This window comes from Fundulus heteroclitus, unplaced genomic scaffold (assembly GCF_011125445.2).
Source record: "Fundulus heteroclitus isolate FHET01 unplaced genomic scaffold, MU-UCD_Fhet_4.1 scaffold_150, whole genome shotgun sequence".
NCBI classification, from domain to species: domain Eukaryota; kingdom Metazoa; phylum Chordata; class Actinopteri; order Cyprinodontiformes; family Fundulidae; genus Fundulus; species Fundulus heteroclitus.
The window spans coordinates 438,094-457,997 of NW_023396562.1; the positions used below are offsets into that span (position 1 = coordinate 438,094).

The 19,904-nt window shown below is 41.8% G+C and overlaps 1 protein-coding gene across 2 annotated transcripts; it reads right to left on the reverse strand.

Moving 5' to 3' along the window:
* Nucleotides 1–282: 282 nt before the first annotated feature.
* lhx1a (LIM homeobox 1a) lies at nucleotides 283–8,417 on the reverse strand. Of its 2 annotated transcripts, none has more exons than XM_012878789.3 (5): nucleotides 7,556–8,417; nucleotides 5,729–5,952; nucleotides 4,899–5,182; nucleotides 3,074–3,239; nucleotides 283–2,245 (listed from the first exon to the last, which is right to left on the reverse strand). In XM_012878789.3, the coding sequence occupies exons 1-5, from the start codon at nucleotides 7,723–7,725 to the stop codon at nucleotides 1,866–1,868; spliced, it is 1,224 nt and encodes a 407-aa protein (XP_012734243.1). In that variant the 5' UTR covers nucleotides 7,726–8,417; the 3' UTR covers nucleotides 283–1,865. The 2 variants fall into 2 exon arrangements, with proteins under 2 accessions (XP_012734243.1, XP_021180331.1); XM_021324656.2 differs by having other exon boundaries at nucleotides 4,899–5,185.
* Between the last annotated feature and the right edge of the window lie 11,487 nt (nucleotides 8,418–19,904).

Genomic DNA, 19,904 nt, shown 5'->3' on the forward strand with positions numbered 1-19,904 from the left:
GTCATTTGCCCTTCATGCTATTTCGGTTTCACTCAGTGTTTTTGAATGCCAATAATCATGGCTGAGAAGTGTTTGTTTGCCGCCATGTCTGCAAAGGTCAGTTATTTCACACTTACGCTGAAAAGTTAGGTAGACTTGTGTATGAAAAGCATTTGTAATGAAATACCTGATGATGACGAACAACATAGTACAACTGATTGAAGGGTTGCCTCTGATGTCTATGCCGTATTATGTGACAATAAATTGAAGGGAAATTATTCCTTAGAAAAATACCTAAAATGCATTCAGTATGTTTCTAGTTTATTAGAAATACAATTTTATCAACATGTTGAATTTATACAGTGAATGGTCTAATATGCACTGGAGATCACATAAGCTTCGGTTTATTGAAACAATAAAAGACATATCATGAGGGCTTGATATTCAAAGAGATGTAGCAGCTGACAGCTGCATATTTGACCACCAATTTTTAATAGTTTGGACTTTTCATCTTTCATAACACAAAAATAAAACCTAAGTATGTTTATATTAACACGTGTATGAATGCATTCTCAGCAGACTAAAAATAATTCAAAGTCAATTAGTCCTCTTAACACTTAGAATTTCTCCCAACACACACTGTGATATTAGTGCAAAGCACTTTAACAGTATTTGTGCTATAATTTAAAATTTGGCAAAAGTCTACTTTTCTCTCATTTTTATTGTACTTTTTTCCTTTTTCTGTAAACAACATCTTGTACAAACTAGCACAGTGAAACACAACCCCAGCAAATGGATTTTTTTTATCTCCATACAATATAAATGAAATCAATACAAAAGTTTGGTTGGTTGCTTGGAACATTTTTATATCGATCAAGAGGTTCTAAAACACGGTGTCGAGACTTCTGGACTCCTGAATTTCTTAGATTACGTAAACAGTTGACTGTTCAAAGTCCTATTTAGAACCCCAGTAGAGTATTTTAGAAGGTAGACTTCATTTTGACATTTCAAGTTCATCTCCATTTTAAATAAAGGGCTTACAGTCCATTGGGTTGTTGAACTGGTTTTACTGCATTTTCAAGGCAGCAGTCCTCGGATTTGGTGAATTTTGTGAGATTAAAACAAACACAGAGGCCTTTGTGGAAATAAAATGTTGTTTTCCCCGGTCTTCAGCAATGTTTTTTGAAAAACGGTTAGCATTAGTATGGCAGAGCCTTGCAAGGCCAAGAGGTCTTTGGAGTTTCTGAATATGCAGGTAGTGCCTCTGACACAGCCTGAATAACCCTTAGCCAGGTCAGCCCATCAGAAACCCTCAGTCCCTTTGTTCTTTCAGTAAAGCTATCAAAGTCTTTGACAGTAGCAAAACATGTTTCATGTTTGGGACCTACAACAGAAGCTTTTCAAAAACTGTTGTGATTTGTGTCTCTTTTTAACACTTGTAAGTGTGAAGGGGTTTGGTTGTAGCCTGCTGCTGACAGGAAACAGCAGGAGCAATAGGGCGGCCTCTGGGTCCAAATAAAGCATGATAGTGGGCCATTTATCGGTCTTGCCCAGTGTTTTTTCTTTTGCAAAAAGAAAGGTTTTTTGGATGATGTGGCATGGGTGAGGGATTAAAAAAAAGCTATTAAACCACCCACACACATACAATACTGAACACAATGTTGGCACGATTTTCATGCCTGATCTGTTTTTCAACCAAAAAGAATATGCTTAAAATGAAAAAAATGCAACATAAATAAATAAATATATATAAAAAAATGTTTATGAAGTTGCCCTAACCCTGTCATTTTCCTGGACCCTACTTTGGACCGCTGGCCAATACAACACCTAATGCTGCAATCCTCCATTAATGAATATCTGGTGTTTCGATCCTCTGTGCCAGAAAGCTACCACACAGTACCCTCGTTCATTTCTGAGGGTTGGTGAGACAGGTGGTTGTTGAATCCGCTGCCGTTCAGCGACAATGAGGTAAAGGGTGGACTAGGGCCAAACACTTCAGACGAGATGCTGTGCAAGGGCCCCGGGATGCCTGGCTCTGGGCTGGGAGAGTCCCCTGGGTGGTGAGACATGATATCAGAGAAGCGTTGTACATCACTGGAAGGGTGGTGGCCAGGCAGGGGGTGGTCCATACCCCCGAGAGGGGTGCCTGTGGGGCCCGAGGAGGGCACGAAGGGGAGATCAACTGGTGTCTGGGCCTGCGACGATGGAGGGCCCTGAGGAAAAAAGTCATAGTTCCCTCCTGGGCCGTAGTACTCACTTTGATAATCTATAGACCCAAGAGAAGAAGAAGGAGAAATCAGCATCAGCTCTGACTGAGAACAATGTAAGAGCAGAAATCACTCCAGGAAGCCTGAGAAATTTATCGAACATACATGGCTTGATTTGTCTAAAAGACGGAGGGAGAGACCCTCGCTATGCTACATTAGTCACAGACCATGTTATACTTAAATCAAAACTGCAATTGGGTGGGGAGAATGTCGTAACAAAATTAATTAAAATGGGGACCATTTCATCAGTGGTTCTACCTACTGAGACTGACTTTTTTAACTCAAAAGATATTATACACTTTTTTTCAGCAGGAGCCAAAGAGAACTCTGAAAATTATCTGGTACCTCAGAGCATTTCAAATAAAAAAAAGACAATTTTTATCAAATTGTTTTGATGTAAATGGACTTTCTTGAAGCGAACCCTCGCCTCGGCTTGTGGATAAATTAACTTCAGTGGAATAAAACTAATACACTTGTTTTTAAATAAAACTTTCTACTGCTAAATATCAAGTCTTGCTTGAAAAATAAGTGTAGGAAATCATCGCTATGTTGATGGTTTCTATCAGATATTATCTTTAAGACAAAAATTGTTTAATTTAAAGTTCTTGTGAAAAATACACACAATTCACCAGATGCTTAAGTTTAAGTCTATAATGTTGGTACAAAACAGAAATAAAACAAAAGGATTTATAGAACATTCCGTGAAAACTGAAGCATACATGTCGTAAATCTTTGATAAAAAAATTATTTGACTCAAATTTTGACTGAAGAATCTATATTTTATCATATAGATTGAATAACATATTTGTTTTTCACCTAATCCGTACCTCCATAATACGAGAAGGGTCCGTTGGGGATGAGCTCACCAGGCTCCAATCGGTCTACTAACGTCCTCATCCGCCTCGGGCTCCGGAAGAATGCGTGCCTCCGCGCACCCAGCGCGCTCAGCTGCTTCATGCGTCTCTCTTTGGAACGGCGGTTCTGGAACCAGACCTGCATGAGAACACAAATATAGATCCATTACTTGGCGTAACAAGGCAGCTGGATACATTTTGGTTGCATGTCAATCTTCAGTGCAAGAGATGGAAGGGGAAGGGGGTGCGCTTCTGCTGTGAATAAATCTGATCCAACATAAATTGGATATTTTTTGTAAATAGGTTATGCAAATAACCGGCCGTGTGCAAATATTCCCTCATTGAAAGCAAAGAGTAAACACGTTTTATGTTTGTTTTGGCACCTGTGCTGCCGCGACTTCAGTAGCTGCGCTCTTTGTGTGTTTTGCAGCGTGCGTGATGATCTGATGCATTAAATCCTCAAGGCTCCATGGTGATGGGGACTGCGGCCAATTATCCGCACAGGACTCAGAATCACATCTAACCTGCCTAATGATCTTTTAACCCCCCATTTACTCCGACTGAAGGCGACAGCGGGGGACTTCAAATCTCCAATTAATACTTAATAGGAGGGTTGTTACCGATATATTACCGGGTTATCATTTTCTAATCTATAGAGCAGCTTCCTTTAATTATGCGTCACCCTACACACCTTCTCCGAATCCCTCATGCTTTTACATGTTACAAAATCTATTCTACATACCCTCATCAAAGCCCTACAGGCTAATGCCCTAAGCGGTTGGCTCTTATCTGCCTCACCATATAATAATAATAATAATAATAATAATAATAATAATAATAATAATAATAATAATAATAATAATAATAATAATAATAATAACGAAGAAAAACAATACAGCGGTTTTAGTGCAAACATTTTAAAATGTAATTTTAATTACATGTTTATAGATGAACCGTTTACAATAATTTTACAAAAATGTTCTTCCGAAAAGGAGAGCTGATCATGAGACAACAATAACTACCAGTACTGCGCATATTACTGCCGCTACAGCTGCCAAAGAAGAAATTTTGTAATAATAATAATAATAATAATAATAATAATAATAATAATGTTACTTTTCTGTCGGCCTTTGTGTAATTCAGTTATGAGGAAGCAATCTTGAAGGCTCTTGAAACAGAATTGCGCTTTTCCACTTGGCTGGAGAGGCTCCCAGCATGGCTAAACGTGGTTGCAAAGCGTGATTCCTGCGCTTTGCCAGAGCTCCCAGCGTTCCCAGCAGCCGGCACACGTTGGCGGCTCTCGTCCCGTTGCGTGGGGCCAACAAACTCAAAGTGCCCCTTTAAATTAGCCCGCTTCCAAACGAAGCCGACTCATTAGACCAATACTCGGTTTTAATGAGTTCAACGTGGGCACGGTGTTTGCAGGGAGGAGGACTCTCTTAACGAGAGGGGAAGGAGGTGAGAGGTCTGCGGTGGGGAGGAAAAGGGCCCTCCGGGTTGAGTCCTGTGCAGCCATCGCTGGATGATATACTGGCAGAGATTTTTTTTAATAAAATGAAATCTGTTGCTTCACACCTGTTAGGCCTCTCGCTACCTGACACCGTTTAGAAAAGAGAACGTGTGAGGGTTTCCTCTGCTACGGTCCAGGTGCCTCCTGGGCGTGACGCTCAGGACGGGAAGGGACGCTTTAGAATGCTTCAGTATTGTTATTTATTAGATAAACCCAAGTCTTCGTTGGGACGAGCACAGTCACACTCTCTGAATTCAGCTGGTCTGAACCAGCTGATGCTCCTCTTACCTGGATGACTCTCATGTTGAGGCCGGTCTCCTGAGCCAGCTGCTCCCGGATGTGTCGGGTGGGTTTCGGGGTGGCAGCGAACGCCGCCTTCAGGGTCTCCAGCTGCTTGGCCTTAATGGTGGTCCGTGGACCGCGCCGCTTCCCGCCCAGGTTCTGGTCGTCATTCTCGTTGTTGACCGTCTCCTTGTCGGAGAGGGCCGCCATCTCCGTGTCCTTTAGGACAACGTCGTCCTGGAGCTGGTCCTGAGAGTCCGGGGATAAACTGGGATCGCTGCATGCCGTTACTACTGTAAACACAGGACAGGACGAGACGGAACGGGAGGGCCCAGACTGCTCATTACTGTCGACTGTCACTGCTGACATAGTGGGGAATTGATGGCGGCTGACCAGAGATCCGTGGGACAAACACGCAACCTCACAGCTGTGATTACACAGCTTGCCTTTCTAAACGACCAATCATGTTGTCTATTCAGAAACGACGCGTGTTTTATCTGTTTTTATAGCAAAAACATGAACCCTTCAGCTTAAGTTTTCAAATTAAAACATCAGATGTAAGGTTGTCTGGTCGCCTCAAAAATATTCCAAACAGACAGCATTTAAACTCCAAAAACACGTTTACGCTATGGTTTAAAACAACAACAATAATTATAATAACATTTTTAATAATCTTTAAAAATCAGAAATGCATTTTTGGTAGTCGTCTAATTCCTGTAAATAAAACCTCTTCTGAAAACCTTTAGTGCAATTCAAATTCACATGACTTCTTGTGCGTAAACGTATGCACGCGCACGCCCTGACGCATACTCACACACCCACGAGAGCCACCGTACCTGAGAGGAGATTCGTGTCTTTTACACTCATGTTGCTGAGGTAATCGTCTTTGCAAACAAATTTGTTCTCGTCTATGATGTAGAGCTCTTCGCCGGTGGAGAGCTGCTTATTGCACATCATGCAGGTGAAACAGTTGAGGTGGAACACCTTGCTCCGGGCCCGCCGAACCAGGTCGTTCGGAGAGATTCCCTGCGAACAGCCGCCACATTTGGTGCCGAACCGCCTGCGGAAGGAGAAACAACCCAGTGTTGTTAAAGCTGCAGCTGATTACTCATTTAGTTTTGTTTTAAAACGGTTTAGAATTTTAATATCCTGGATGGTGCTGGGGATGTTCTAGAGAAGAGCTGATTGAATGCAATTATTGTCACCATATATACCCCCCGCCCCCCCCCCCCCCGCCCCAACCTAATAAAGTACAATAACAATAAAAAAATTACAAAAGTTAATTTATGGAATACTCAACAAAAATCACTATCATTTCCGATTTTTTTTAAAAGTGAAAATAAAACTGGAGTTTAAGGTAGGCCTTTTAAAATGAATGATAATATTTAGTGGAAAATAGGAAGGGTGAATAGCCTGCAGCGAACCCACTTTAAAATGTATCCAGTGCATTTTCATAGGAAATAAAATCACTAGTAAATAATTATTTATTAAAAATTAAAGGAAATTTAGATGCGCCCTATAACAGTCACCACCTACTGTATTACTGCTCTTGCTATAATAATAATAATAATAATAATAATAATAATAATAATAATAATAATAATAATAATAATAATAATAAAGTATTATTTTACGTTTTAAACGTCAATTTTTCGCGTTTTTAGGTTAACAATAATCAAAATTTTCTACAGTTTTAAACTTACTTTCTCTTCTTTTCATCACCTTTTCACGTCCCTCAGTAAAGTCGTATTTTTTCCTGTAACACGAACTTGCTCTAAAGAAATGAACGCGTTAGTTCAAAGGATAATAAAGGCAAAGCCTTGCCACGGCTCTTCCCGGCAAACCTTGTGTATTGGCTGCTGTGCGCGGCGTGTTGACAATGTGTCTGTGATTGTTTTGTCTGTGGACTTGATCTCCTCGACCAGTTCACTATTTAAATCCACTTATCACATCCTCCTCAGTCGGACTGGGCAAACAGTGCGGGCCAGCGGGTTTGATCCTGCGCTCTGTCCTGGATGTTAGAAAAAATACACCCAAGTGTGATTTCCTCGCTTCCCCAACATACCGCCTCCTATCTTCACGCCTCACCTCGCTGAGGGGGAGCGCACACGCGTTGAATGCTGCTGCCTTTTTGTTATTGTTTTCCATTGAAATCCAAATGAACAAGCTTTTAATTAATCACATCCTAATCAAAGCACGTTGTCCCCAGGTGCCTAGTGTGCCTTCAGCCGCTGGGAGTTATTTGTTTACGAGGGCACTCAGAGAATTGACTAATAAATATACTGTGCTTTAAAATTTGCTTTAACATTGTTGCCATCTTTTGAAATGTCTCATATCTCCTTTTTGTGCGTATTTAATTTTAACTTGGTTGTTCTTCCTAGTTGGCAATTTTTTTACAATAATAATAATAATAAGTAAACGTACCCCCTCCAAGAAAAATGGTGAACTACACAGAGACAATTTTCGTTCCCATTTCAAATTTGATGCTTTGTCATTTATTTTAGGGGTCTGTAAACTGTTGAAGCTAAATAAAATGTTCTGAGATAATTTATTTAATGTGTTTAAGGTTTCTGTTTGACCTGCTGCTTCACCACACACGAACTGGTCAGAATATAAACACAACTGGTGTCGGTGAGTTTTTCCTCCGCCATGCCCAAGCTTACCTAAAAAAATCATTTTTGCAGTACAGTCTCCCCTCTCTAGAAAAACACTTCTCGGTCAGATTACATTTGCACTCGCAGCACTGCACACACTTGACGTGCCAGGCTCTGTCCAGCACGTTGAGGAGGAAGCGGTCCAGGATAGGCCTCTCGCAGCCGGCGCAGTGGACCATGGCTTCGGTTGGGCTCGCGACAACCCCCCACGAGCAACGCGCACGCACGAACCCAATCACCGGTGCAAGCCGAGCATTGACCGTGTGTTTGATTTCTGCCTCTGCTGATTCCGCCTCCAGCTCCCGGGTCAGCGTTCGCGGAGATGCCAGTGGATCAGCCGTCAGTACAGATCTCTCCCCGCATGCGTAAAAACAGGTTCCGTCTGAAAGCAAAATGCAACAGCAGAAGCGGCCGCGGGTCCTCGGTGGTAGAAAACCCCACACCTGGGGAATCAGTCCTTTGGTGGGCCCGAGGCAAAATTCTGAATCAAGATTTGATGCAGATGATGAGCTCAGCCGCGAGTAACGGGCGCAGCTTGTTCTTCCCGTCGGTCTTGGATGTGATGAATCGGTCAGCAAGCAGCGCGTCCGAAAGTCAGGAGCAGGGACACGTTCAGTAAAACGCTTTCAAAGCATGGCTGTCACACAGTAATTCGGTTGGTTTTAACATGGCAGCGTATCCAGTGCTCAACATGAGGCGAAAAAAAACAAAAATCACAAAGTCAAAAAAAAAAAAGATTTCAGCAAAGAGCGTTTTCCCCTCCAGCTCTACGGGCAGATCCTGAAGCTTTGGTGGCGGCGCGACGCTGGGATGCCCCCCTTCAGTCTCTGGTACACTACATGTGGCGGGATGCGCTGGGGTCTCCGGTTCACTGTCTTGCTCCTAAAGCTCCAACACCAGCCTTATCCCCGTGCTCCTGACGTCAGGTGGCGACCGGACCAATCAGCGAGGAGCCACGCGAGGAGCCATCAAACCTCCCCATCAAAACCCAGCAAGTGCTCTGCCTGCTATTTATGCCGCACACTCAGGACACCAATTGTCAAGAATTTCCCTGCAAAGTGTCATATGTTAGAGCGTGTGTTTGCAGGAGGCGGCAGCAAGCGCAGGGCGAGGAGCGCGGAGGGAGCCGCGCAACGTTTCAGATGCTGCAGAGCAAACTGTCTTCTGGGCATGATGAGGGAGGCATGGAGGAGGAATCAGAGCAGGTACATCTACACACTCCATGGGATAAATAGGCTCAAGACGCAGATTGCAAGGCGCGCTCTCTGTTTACTTTTTGTTGGTGTTTGAGAATATCCAGAAGGCCTCCAGAGTTACCAAGGCAGCGGCGCATCAACTGCATCTAAACCGTTTGGACTCATCTAAATATTTCCTCTCTCAGCAGGGGGCTGCGCATTGCCGAGGGCTCATTTAGATGATAGCTCCATGATGATGATGATGATGATGATGATGCTTCGTTCGCGGTGGTGATGCGCGCAGTCCTCCCATTTTCTCTCGTGGAAGTGAAAGACGGCAAGGCTCGAAAGTTGACAGCTCGTCCAGACAATTCATTAAGGGAACTCAATCCACTTCCAGCAGTCCCACCCACCTTAATTAACGTCCTTTGCTCTCTCTTTTTTAACAACACCCTGCGTTTTAATCTTCTGACATTTTATTTGCTCAGTTCAAAAACGTTGCGATAAAGTTTTTTTTTTTTTTATTCCAAGAGGACCGATATCTTACATGACAGAGAGAGGTAGGATGACAAAGTATTTTTTAAAAATGTACCCCCTTTTTTTTTCGATTTTTATCTCTTTTTATTGATAGGAACTGAAGCTAATAAATATTCATTGCTTTCAAACTATTGCATTGACCGCTTGCTGTTTATATTGTGAAATGTCTTTATGCTTGCTTTCCCCCGAGTTCAGATGAAAGCAGTTTGCACACTTCAGCAGAACAACTGGGCATGGAAACAAGCCGCCACAAACTGCCATGCATATGGGCTGCTTCTCATACAAGAGTCCAGCTGAACCCCCCCATCTCCGCCCCACCCCCCGAGGAAAGCCCCTTGAAAAGGACCTGGGTTCATGTTACTGGCTCTAGAGATAGGGACATAACGTGCGCAGATTCGTTTTAGGTCGCCTCCCTGTCGTTCTTTCTGCTCTTGTTCACTGCTTTTTTTTATTTTTTTTTTATTTTACGGAAGAACAAACAGAGACAGAGCACCTGGCTTGGATGGCAACCCCCTATCTCCAAAGAAGGATGATCAGCGTTGGGGGGAAAAATGCGAGTCTTTGGGACTGCAGCGCTTTACTCTGTTTTTACGGAATCCGAAAAAAAAAAAAAAAAAAAATCCCGAAAAGGAAAGAAAACAAAACAAATCCACCTCCCTCATCTAAACGCAACGTGTAAACACTAAAAAGTTGTTATTTCCATGTGCGGAAGATGCATTGATAGTGTGTCAGAAGGGATAATCTGTGGCTGATTTAGAAACAGCTAAAGAGAGGGAAGGAAAAATAGAAGCAGCAGCAATAGCTATAGTACAGGAAGGCAGATTAATCCACGAAGGGAAAGGGGGAACAAATCAAAATAAACTATAAGCTTAAACATATCTCTGCTTCCCTCCAGGCAAAGACACTATTAAACGAAGGGAAATGGTGTGAACCTTAGCACTGTAATCCTCTGCTTGCAACAGATTTTTATTCGCATATTTCTTTCTGATGCGGGCGCAAATTGTAAATTGGAATCATGGCGCAGCCTCTGGGCTGAGTTTAAAGAAAACAAAACTTCTCTCACACTCTTTCTTATTTTTCATCCCCTAGCTTTAATCTCAAAATGGTTTGCCACAGATCGAGCTACAGATTTAGATGACAGAAGACTTATTAAAGGGAATAAAGCAACGAAAAACTAATCTCAGATATATTTTAAACCCTTGTACGGATGTTTTTAATACATTTAAATGGGTCTATTTATCTTTTGTTCTCTCTCTCTCACCGGAAACAAATTGCGGGCGCCTGGATCAAGAACAGGTATGGGCTTCTATCAGAGCACGGTGCTGCAAAGCAGCCCAGGAGATTTGGAGTTTATGAAGTGCAGACAAGTGAGCTGGTACCCTGCCAGATAATTCATCTGAGATAATGAAAGAGGCTGTGGAGATGCAAGCAATCATTCATAGTAATCATGGCTCGTTTATTTATCTCTCCTCTCCTCTGCAGGCCCAGCGCAGAGTGTGGTGTCACCACAGCGCGCATGAAGGAGGACAAAAAAAAAAGGTTCAGTCCTGAACCGAGCAGATGATTAGACACGCACTGGACGGAGAGATTGTAGGCCTATCCGAACCTCAGGTAAAGACTGAGATCCATACTGCAGCTGTGGCAGCCGCTCTGTGCTCCTCTAAGGCCGGGCTACCGAGATGGGAGGCTCCGGTAATACGGAGGTCAGAGACCGAGGGTCCGCTTCCCACTTTTTTCCCCCTTTTTTCTTTTGTTTAAAAATTTTCTTTTGGGGGAAAACAGAGATTTCTGCCAGAAAACACCTCTGATTTCTGATGTGTATCCCTGTTGCAGACATTTGAGACTCACAAATGTTCGGGATTTTGTTTTTCATGGATCAAAATTCATTCTCACTGCCTGAAATGAACCAGCTGCTTTATATGCGGAACGGAACTGGCACAGTTAAACTGAGTGTGATGCTGTTTTTTTTTTTTCTTTTCTTGGGTGGGAGGTATTTTTTTTTTCTGTTCCTTCCGAAATCCCCGGCCATCCATCCAACCATGTTCTCGTCATACACCGTGGCACACGGGAACATGTAAGCGGCGCAGCCCACATGTGCTGGATTACCCAGGTCAAAGCTTGAGGCGTGAGACACGTCCGCACCAACTCCAACACGCTGGCAACCAAACAACATATTCCGATGTGAACTCACCGCAGATTATTGAACCAGCAACCCCAAGCAAACATTTTTCCAGACTCCCCAACTAGGCTGAGGCCTGTGCTGAGAAAGCCGATGGGATTTATAGATCATCTCCCTACAGCTGTCCATTCCCAGCCGCCCCCCCCCCCCCCCCCCCCCCCCCACACACACACACACCCTCCGCTGACACCCCGCCCCACTATAGATCGAGCTCAGCCTCACAAACGCTCCAATATTCGGAGGTTTGATCAGAACCATCAGCAGCTACAGCTGTCACTGCAGTCGGCGCGTTCTCGCTGCTTCATTCGGGGTGGGGGTGGGCTTCGCGTCATCATGTATTAGCGGGTCTGGGCTCGGTAACAGGAACCCGCCACGAGACTCCTGGGGTCAGAGAATAGGGCCCCATCAACTTTTCGTTTCCTCCTCTAGGGGGCGAGTTCGGTCCGGACAACGAGGCCGTGACACCACCTTTTATTCTGACACGTTTTCATTTTTATTTTACTGTATGACATCCACACTGAAGCGCTGCTGCTCCACGCTAAAGCACGCAGGGAAGAAAAACCAACGTCAGGTGGACGATCTACTTTTTTTTCCCTTTATTTTACGGAGTTTTAAAATGAAAACAAAAAGCAGCTGGATGCGTTGATGACACGAGCCTGCAGGCTAAAGAAACGTGCAAACACTAGAATCAATTATTATTATTATTATTGCTGTTATTGTCATAATCCTTATTTTATTTTATATGCCTTGTGAGCGATTAAAATGTTTTTTATCCCCTGACATAAGTATAGGCCATAATAATAATAATAATAAAAAAGAGAATATTGGTTTTCCTTGATTCTTCCAAAAAAGGAAAGAGATTTTCTCTGGAGATGCTGCAGAATCAGCCTCATGGAGATTATCCTGCACATAGGGCCTTGAGCAGCCTGTAAAGCAGTTCCCTTAGTTTAGATTAATGGTACTGCGCGATTATTCTGCAGTCGGGGTGAAAGGGCTGGGATCACTAATGATTATAATATAATGTGTGGCGATAACCACTCCCTTTGAGATATTATCGCCTGCTGGCCAATGCTCAGGGGACGAGCCGCATGGCTGCAGAGCGCCTGATAGCCGCTGCTGCTCCGGCTGCTGCAGCAGCGGATTTTCAGAAACGAGGGAAAAAAGCGTGGAAAGCGGGAGTGCTGGCTGCTGATACGTGCATTAAAATATGTAGAGGAGAAGGACGGGTGCTCGTTTATTGCTTTTTTGTTTCCCTTTTCTGATTCCTAGAAATTATAACACCATAAACATGTATACATATATCTATTGAATGCAGGAGTAGCACAGCTTTAACAGCACAGCAGGGGTTTTAACCAAAACAGTGAGCTCTTATTGTTTTTAACTGCAACAATCTTCCAAGGATTTAATTGCTCCCAAAATGCAACCTTTATCTATTTAAAGGGCTTCTGGCTGCAAGAAAAAAAAATCCTTGATTAAAATAAAAAAAATAAAAAATATCCCAGATATTATGTGTTTGCAGCAGAAACTAAATGGTTGAAATTGTGTTTTTTATTCGATTGAATTAAGCAACTTTGTATCGTTTAAAGCCCATAAATAGTTAACAAAAAATGACTTTACTTATTTGCAAAATTCTTAATTTTCGCCTTTGCTCCAGTTGAATTCTTTTCCACTTTTAGGCGAGCTCATTCGAAATCACATGCCTACACTTCAGCTCAACGGTGTGGTTTTGGAGACAAAAAAAAAAAAAAAAAAAAAAAAAAATAGAAGTAAAACCTAAATGATTTAACCGTTAATTTCAGTGTTCAGATACCAATTGTTTTGATGCAATTTATAGTATAAAAGAATGGGACAAAGCAATCTCTCAGTATGTTGTCTGCAGCACAACAACTTACGTGGAACATCTCAGAAGGCCCAGGAAATGTATATAATGATCATAGCTCTGGGGAAAATCAGGAGCGTTTCTCCAAACCAGCCTCCTCCATAACGCAACAAATATGAATATGCATTTTGGAATTCTCTCTCCGGGGACAGGGAAACCAAAACACTCCAAATCAGTCAGCTGGCTGTTCTATTGTACAGCAGCGCACAACTTTTCTAAAGCCGATTAGGGGAGAAAAAAAAACACAATGAATCTCAGAATTAACTGATCAATAATTAAAAAAAAACTACGAAACGCGAGGACTCTGGAAGGAAAACTGAAGTGGCTGATCCTGTTGCGGTGCTCGAACGGCAGCCGCTCCCGCTATCCATCTTCACCGGTGCTTTTGTGTGCGCAAAAACCAAAGGAGTGCAGAAGGTAAAGCCCGCTTCAGAGCCGCGGCTTTCTTTTTATATCCAATAGATCAGCAGACAGACAAAGCTTTATTTTCGCCAGGAGAGAGATATTTTACCTCTGCCTTACGGTTTTATGTTGGAGAGGTGTCAGCTGCTGGAAATGGATGGCTAATGCATAAGCAAAGCACTGCTCGCCTCGGCATGCTGCACGTCAGAGGGGGGCTGCGCGAAAGAGCTGCGGGGATTTAGGGCCCCTGGGGGCCCAGCACGGGGTGGCGAAGCAACAGAAACCTCCTCGCCTGTACACTGATGGAGTTCCGAATGCAAGAATGCATGCATTAGACCTACAATGGCACCACTCCATTATTTCTGTTACGTATAATAAAGACTGGCAACACGTGAAAACACACGTAGATCTACCATCTACCGCATATCGGACTATAGGTTGCAAGATGAAAAATCATGGATGAAAAAACTATTCTATTTTAACAGAAGGTTAAAAATGCAAAATGGAGCTTAAAGGTGCTTGAATTATTTGTTTTATTATGTACTGACTGAGTAAATGAGACAGTCTTTCCTTTCACAAGGTCGTAAGAGCTTATTTAATTGAAGACATTTGGAAAAACTTACTTAAAGTCATATTGACACGGAGCACATTCCCACCTACACATCCTGGCATGCAGCTGTCATCTTTCTCTGGTTAGGAGTTGCATGAGTGAGGGAGTGTTGGGATGTTGATCTCCTAGAACTGCAGTTCTTTAGTTCATCTTTTGTTTTATTCCACTATCCAATGACTTTAATGTAAAAGAATGAGAGTCCAAATTAAGCCGAATAACAAAAAAGTAGAGCACAACTAGTAGGGGATTTTACAGCACTAACAGTATGGTAATATTTAACATTTACACTTAGGTTTGAAAAAGCAAGCATAACCTTTCCAACAAAAAACAAAACAAAAAACAAACAAATGAAAATAAAACACTGACTCTTTATCAAGGATTTATTAGGCTGATTTACATAGAAATGAACAGGCTATACAAAAAGTAATGTGAAGCACTTTGAATGGTCAGCACTTGGTTAGAAAAAACATTGGAGATTTTTTCAGGAATATTTACTCAGGATGAGATCTATTTGTGGTTGCATTCTATTTATCTATTCAGTTTTTGGGGTTTTGGTGCTAAAGGAAAACATTTTAGGGTACGTGGTGCAAGCTAATTAGTGAGCAAACAATTTGTGACAGGAATACTCAATTATGCAAATGTACATTGTAACAATAATCAGTTGCATAATTCTTTATTAGGTAAAATTTTGCCTTCCAATGAGTCCAAGTCATTTGCTGTCATGATAAGTTTGGTCTTTGTTAAAACATTTTGTCTATTGTTGAGTGTTCAACATAAATCAAACGATTGGTGTAAAGATTGTTCTGTGAAACCAAGTTTAATTTTACAATACATTAAGGATGGTGAAAAAAACAATCAAAAACAAATTAAAAACAATCCTTTAAATAAATTAATTGAAATTATCCTTAAAATCCCGGTATTGGCTGATTCCTCTTCAGAATCTCTTCTACATGTCTGTATAGTTTTATAAGCTAGTTGTTATAATCTCATCCACTGTTAACTCACTTACATAAATGCAGATTTGTCGCTATATGCAGCAACGAGGTAACAAGATTTACAATGCTGCTGGAAACAGAGAGCCTCCCCTGTCTAACCACCCTCCCCCCATGCTAAATAGAAATCTTAAGAAGTAATTGGAATTTACAGCATACCTGAATAACTGCATATAAATAAGCACACATTTCATCAGGAGGTTCACTGACACTGTTTGGTGGCATAAAACTGCTGCATATATTATAATACACTACAAATAATCTTATTTTGCTGCAGCCATTGCAACATGCCTGGGATTCCATCCAAATTACAGAGGATTCAAACAAACATTTTCAATTCATTAAACCTATATGGGCAACATTTCATTTTAATGGGACAATTTATTTCTGGGAAGAGATTATCAGGGGCTAGTGGAAACCATGGCAGTGTGTAAATCTGACACTGCTTGTTTTCTTCAGTGAGACAATCTTGCTCAGGTCGGGCCTCCTTTGGCTGAATGCAGGTGGGGGGATTTCAGGTATTGCAAAGGCCTCATCCTCTTCACCTTCTTCTGTAGTTACCGGACAAAACAAGCTCATTGACTTTGGCCCGGTCTCCCAGACAAATTCTCCAATTCTCATCACCTTTATGAGCCTGCATTCACTTTCTGAATTTGGAGGAGGAGGACGCAAATCCTCTGGATGGGATTGGCAGTCATGCCCCCAGTCTCACGGTCAGACAATCACAGGATGGAAAGTGGCCGTCGACAGCATGACCCCCCTGTTGAGGGGGCTCAGTGGATTTAGAGATAATGACATTGGCACCCACATTAAGATTCATATTCACCATCTCTCCACACGACCCTGTTTTCCTTTGTCCCAGACCTGTGTCAAAAGCCTGCCAGTCTTACTGTGTCTGGTATTATTCAAAGCTGGACAAATATTGTAATGCACATCCTCTGATAGGCACAGAAGAGTCTCTGTGCTGCAAGCAAACTAGTCAGATATTAATCAATTATGGTTCCTGCTTTTATTTTTTTTCTTCATCAAATGAGTTCTTCAACTCAAATTCAGTATGCATATTCTACCTGTGCATGACTGGATTCTCTCCGGGTACACCGGCTTCCTCTTACAGTCCAGAAACAAACTTGCATGTCTGTGTCATCCCTGTGATAGACTGGGGAAATGTCAAGTAGTCATTGGCCTGCTTTTCGGACAATCACCACACGAGAGAGACACTGTCCCCCACTAGCCAACAAGGTTAGCAGCTTAGGGCAGTGGACGGATTTAAAATAACACCCTGTTCTCTCATTGTCTGGCATAAAATCAGACTAAGCTTTTTCTGTATTAGTTCACCGAGAATCACCAAAATTATATCTCTGAGAGAAATGCCAGAATATTGAGAAGAGTTTTCAAACTATCTTCAAATTCAGAAGTTCACATAGATTACCTTCAAACTACATGCCTTAGGTCAAACATTTTGCAGACCCTTTTACAAGCTTCCCACAATAGTTTTCTAAGATTTTGGCCTATTTTGGCCAACAGAAATGGTGTAATTGAATCATGTTTCGAGGCCCCCTTGATCACACACACTTTTTTAGCTCTGCACCAACATTTTCTATTGCACTAAGATCAAGGATTTGTGGAAAGCACTCCAAAACATTAACTTTATAGACTTTAAGGCACTTTGTAACTAACTTGGTACTATGCCATGGTACTTATATTATGGTCAATGCCCATTTGAAAGAACCCTTTTCAATTCCTTTCAATTCAGTTTTATTTATATATCAATTCATAACACATGCCATCTCAAGGCACTTTAACAAACTAGGAAACGGGAGGACTCTCTTGCAATAAACTCATTACTTGGATGTAACATTGAAACTCAGAGTACTCAGAGAAAACCCACACAGGCACACGGAGAGCCTGGAAACCTCACTCAGGAACATAAAGCTTGGGTACATATTAAAACTCCATCTAACTGATGTCTTGGGATATTGCTTCAGTATTTTGTCATACTGTTCTTTCCTCATGATGCCATCTATTACATGAAGTGCACCAGACCCTCCCATAGAAAAACACCCTCACAACATAATGCTGCCACTCCTGTACTTCAACGTTGGGATTGTGTTCCAAGGGATACAAGCATACTACTTTTTAGTAAGGAAATCATGTTCATTATAGCTAAACATTTAAATTTTACTTTTGTCAGACAACAAGACATGACACCAAAATTAAGGTCTTTTTAAAATAGCTTTCAGAATAATGGCTTAATTGTGTCTAAGTGGCTTTTAAACCCATGTTGTTATTGTAACTGTAGATGTCACTCTATCACCAGCACCTTCAAAAGGGGTTTTGCTTTTGTTCTGGGGTTGAAAATGTCTCATTAAACCACGGTCCCCTCTGAGACACAGAACAGCTCCTATTCCTAAACTGTTTGATAGTTGGACATTCTCCTGCTGTTTATACTTGCAATAAAATTGTTAGAATGCGTGAATGTGGCAGCTTCAAGAATCAGAAAAATCTACCAAGGACATGTGGAGGGCTACAATTCTGTTCCTCATATCTTGGCAGATTTTATTAGATGTGTCCTTGATGTCAGAAGAAAGCAGTGTGTTTGAGGTGATGCCTTAAAATACATCCACAGACATGCCTGATTTAACCCAATTGTGACTATCGTCTGAGTTCTTCCAAATTTTTTTATACCAAAGTAACTTAGTGTATGTAAACTTCTAAATGTACTGAAATTAATAAAGCATTTAAAAAGTATCTTTCTTCATATTCTGGCATGCAGCAAATACAAACAATTTATACAAAACAGCAAAAGTTCAGTCTGATTTAATTTCAGAAGTTTCAGAAAACAGACCATGTGTCTTTTTCAAATAATGTGAATAGCAGTTTGAACTGTACCGCACACCTACGTTGACACCTCCATTATTGTCTAAAATCATAAATGTTTGTTGAGGTTATGCTCAGACCCATTATGTTTTATAAGGAGGTAATACTAATCAGTGAACCATCATTCCGACTGATGACAAACTGACAAAAAAACTCCTTTAGTACCTTTCACATGGCAAAAACTGTTGGCTGTCTAAATAACCTGATTCGAGCACTTCTGTAACATAGACACACACATGCACGCAGAAAACCCCGACTGGTTCCACTGCTGGCTCGAAGCGCTGTAACTGTGGGAGGGAGGCCAAATTGTTTGTCTCTCCTTGTGTCAAGGCTCTGCAGCGGGGATGAGAGCATGGGAAAAAGCGTATCCGTCTCTGGCTTTTCGCTGATGGCTCCATCAGGTAAGAGCAACAGGGAGCCTAACGGTGAATGAGCTTGAAGGGTATGTCTGTGGGTCAGCAGGTCTGAGTGTATCCATTACAGCTCAGTGCTAAGAATCTAAATGGTTTTCATTAACACTGTACAAACCCACAAAGTCCTGCATTGTTCCAATCAAGGCACTCGTGTTATCACTCCAGCTCCACATTAGTAAGGTACAAACTCTGCACCTTGAAGGAGGTGACATATTTGATTTACATAAACTATATTACATACGTAAAAGTGAAAGGCCTCCAATGAAAACCACAATAATTGCAATAAACTCATTACTTGGATGTAACATTGAAACTCAGAGTACTAAGATAAAACCCACACAGGCACACAGAGAACCTGGAAACTCACTCAGAGGGAGTTTTAAAATAATAGTAAATCAGCTGGGCAGAGTGACAGCTGCACCTCTTTATCAGGAGTTCAGCGCATGTATTTGCCTTCACCTTAAAGCAGTTTAGGGTAAATTTATCTACCTTTAGCTCTCAGAGGTGATTTTGTAGCTTTAAAATAAAACAACGCCCTCACAGAAATTACTTCAAGGACCATTTCCCTATCTCCCAGGGCACTGTTCCGATAGCTGTAGCATTGACAACTGAAATGACAACTTCTTTTATTTCTGTGTGGACTCCCAAGTTTAAGAATTTTGAAAGTCTATCTCGTGAATGACCTCAAATTTGTATTGCAAACGCTTAATGACAAAAACTCTTCAACACCAGGTTAAGAACCTAGAAGGTAATATCAGGTTTTGAAATAAATGGGTACACATGAAGACCAGACGAGGATTCAAATGATTCACTTTGCAAGGAGAGGGCATGTCTAGATTGGGATCAGAGCTTATAAGTGATGATGTCACAAATGGAGCAATAGTGTTAGAGGCAGTGCCAAAAGTCCTTAATATTAATGTTGTCACTCTTCAGTTCTACTTTTCCTGTTTCTACCAGTCCCTTGACCAATCAGTGAACAGCAGTTCAATCAGTGAACAGCAGTTCAATCAGTGAACAGCAGTGTATCTACGTCACATTTTGTCATTACTCCACTCTGATAGGCCCTAGTCCTAAGCAGGCCTGAAAAAAGCTAGCCCTGCAGGAAAAAAAAAACTGTAATTGAAATGCTCACAAAGTGGGTGAAGGCAAGTAGAGCAGGGCCGAAAAGAGTCGGTGTAAAAGGGGCTACAGTACGGTCCAGAACTAAAGCCCCAACACTCAGCTCTGCCCGCTTGCTAGTGTTTCAGGAAAAATTTACTTTACTTTATCCATAAGATTATTCCTAGACTGTCTT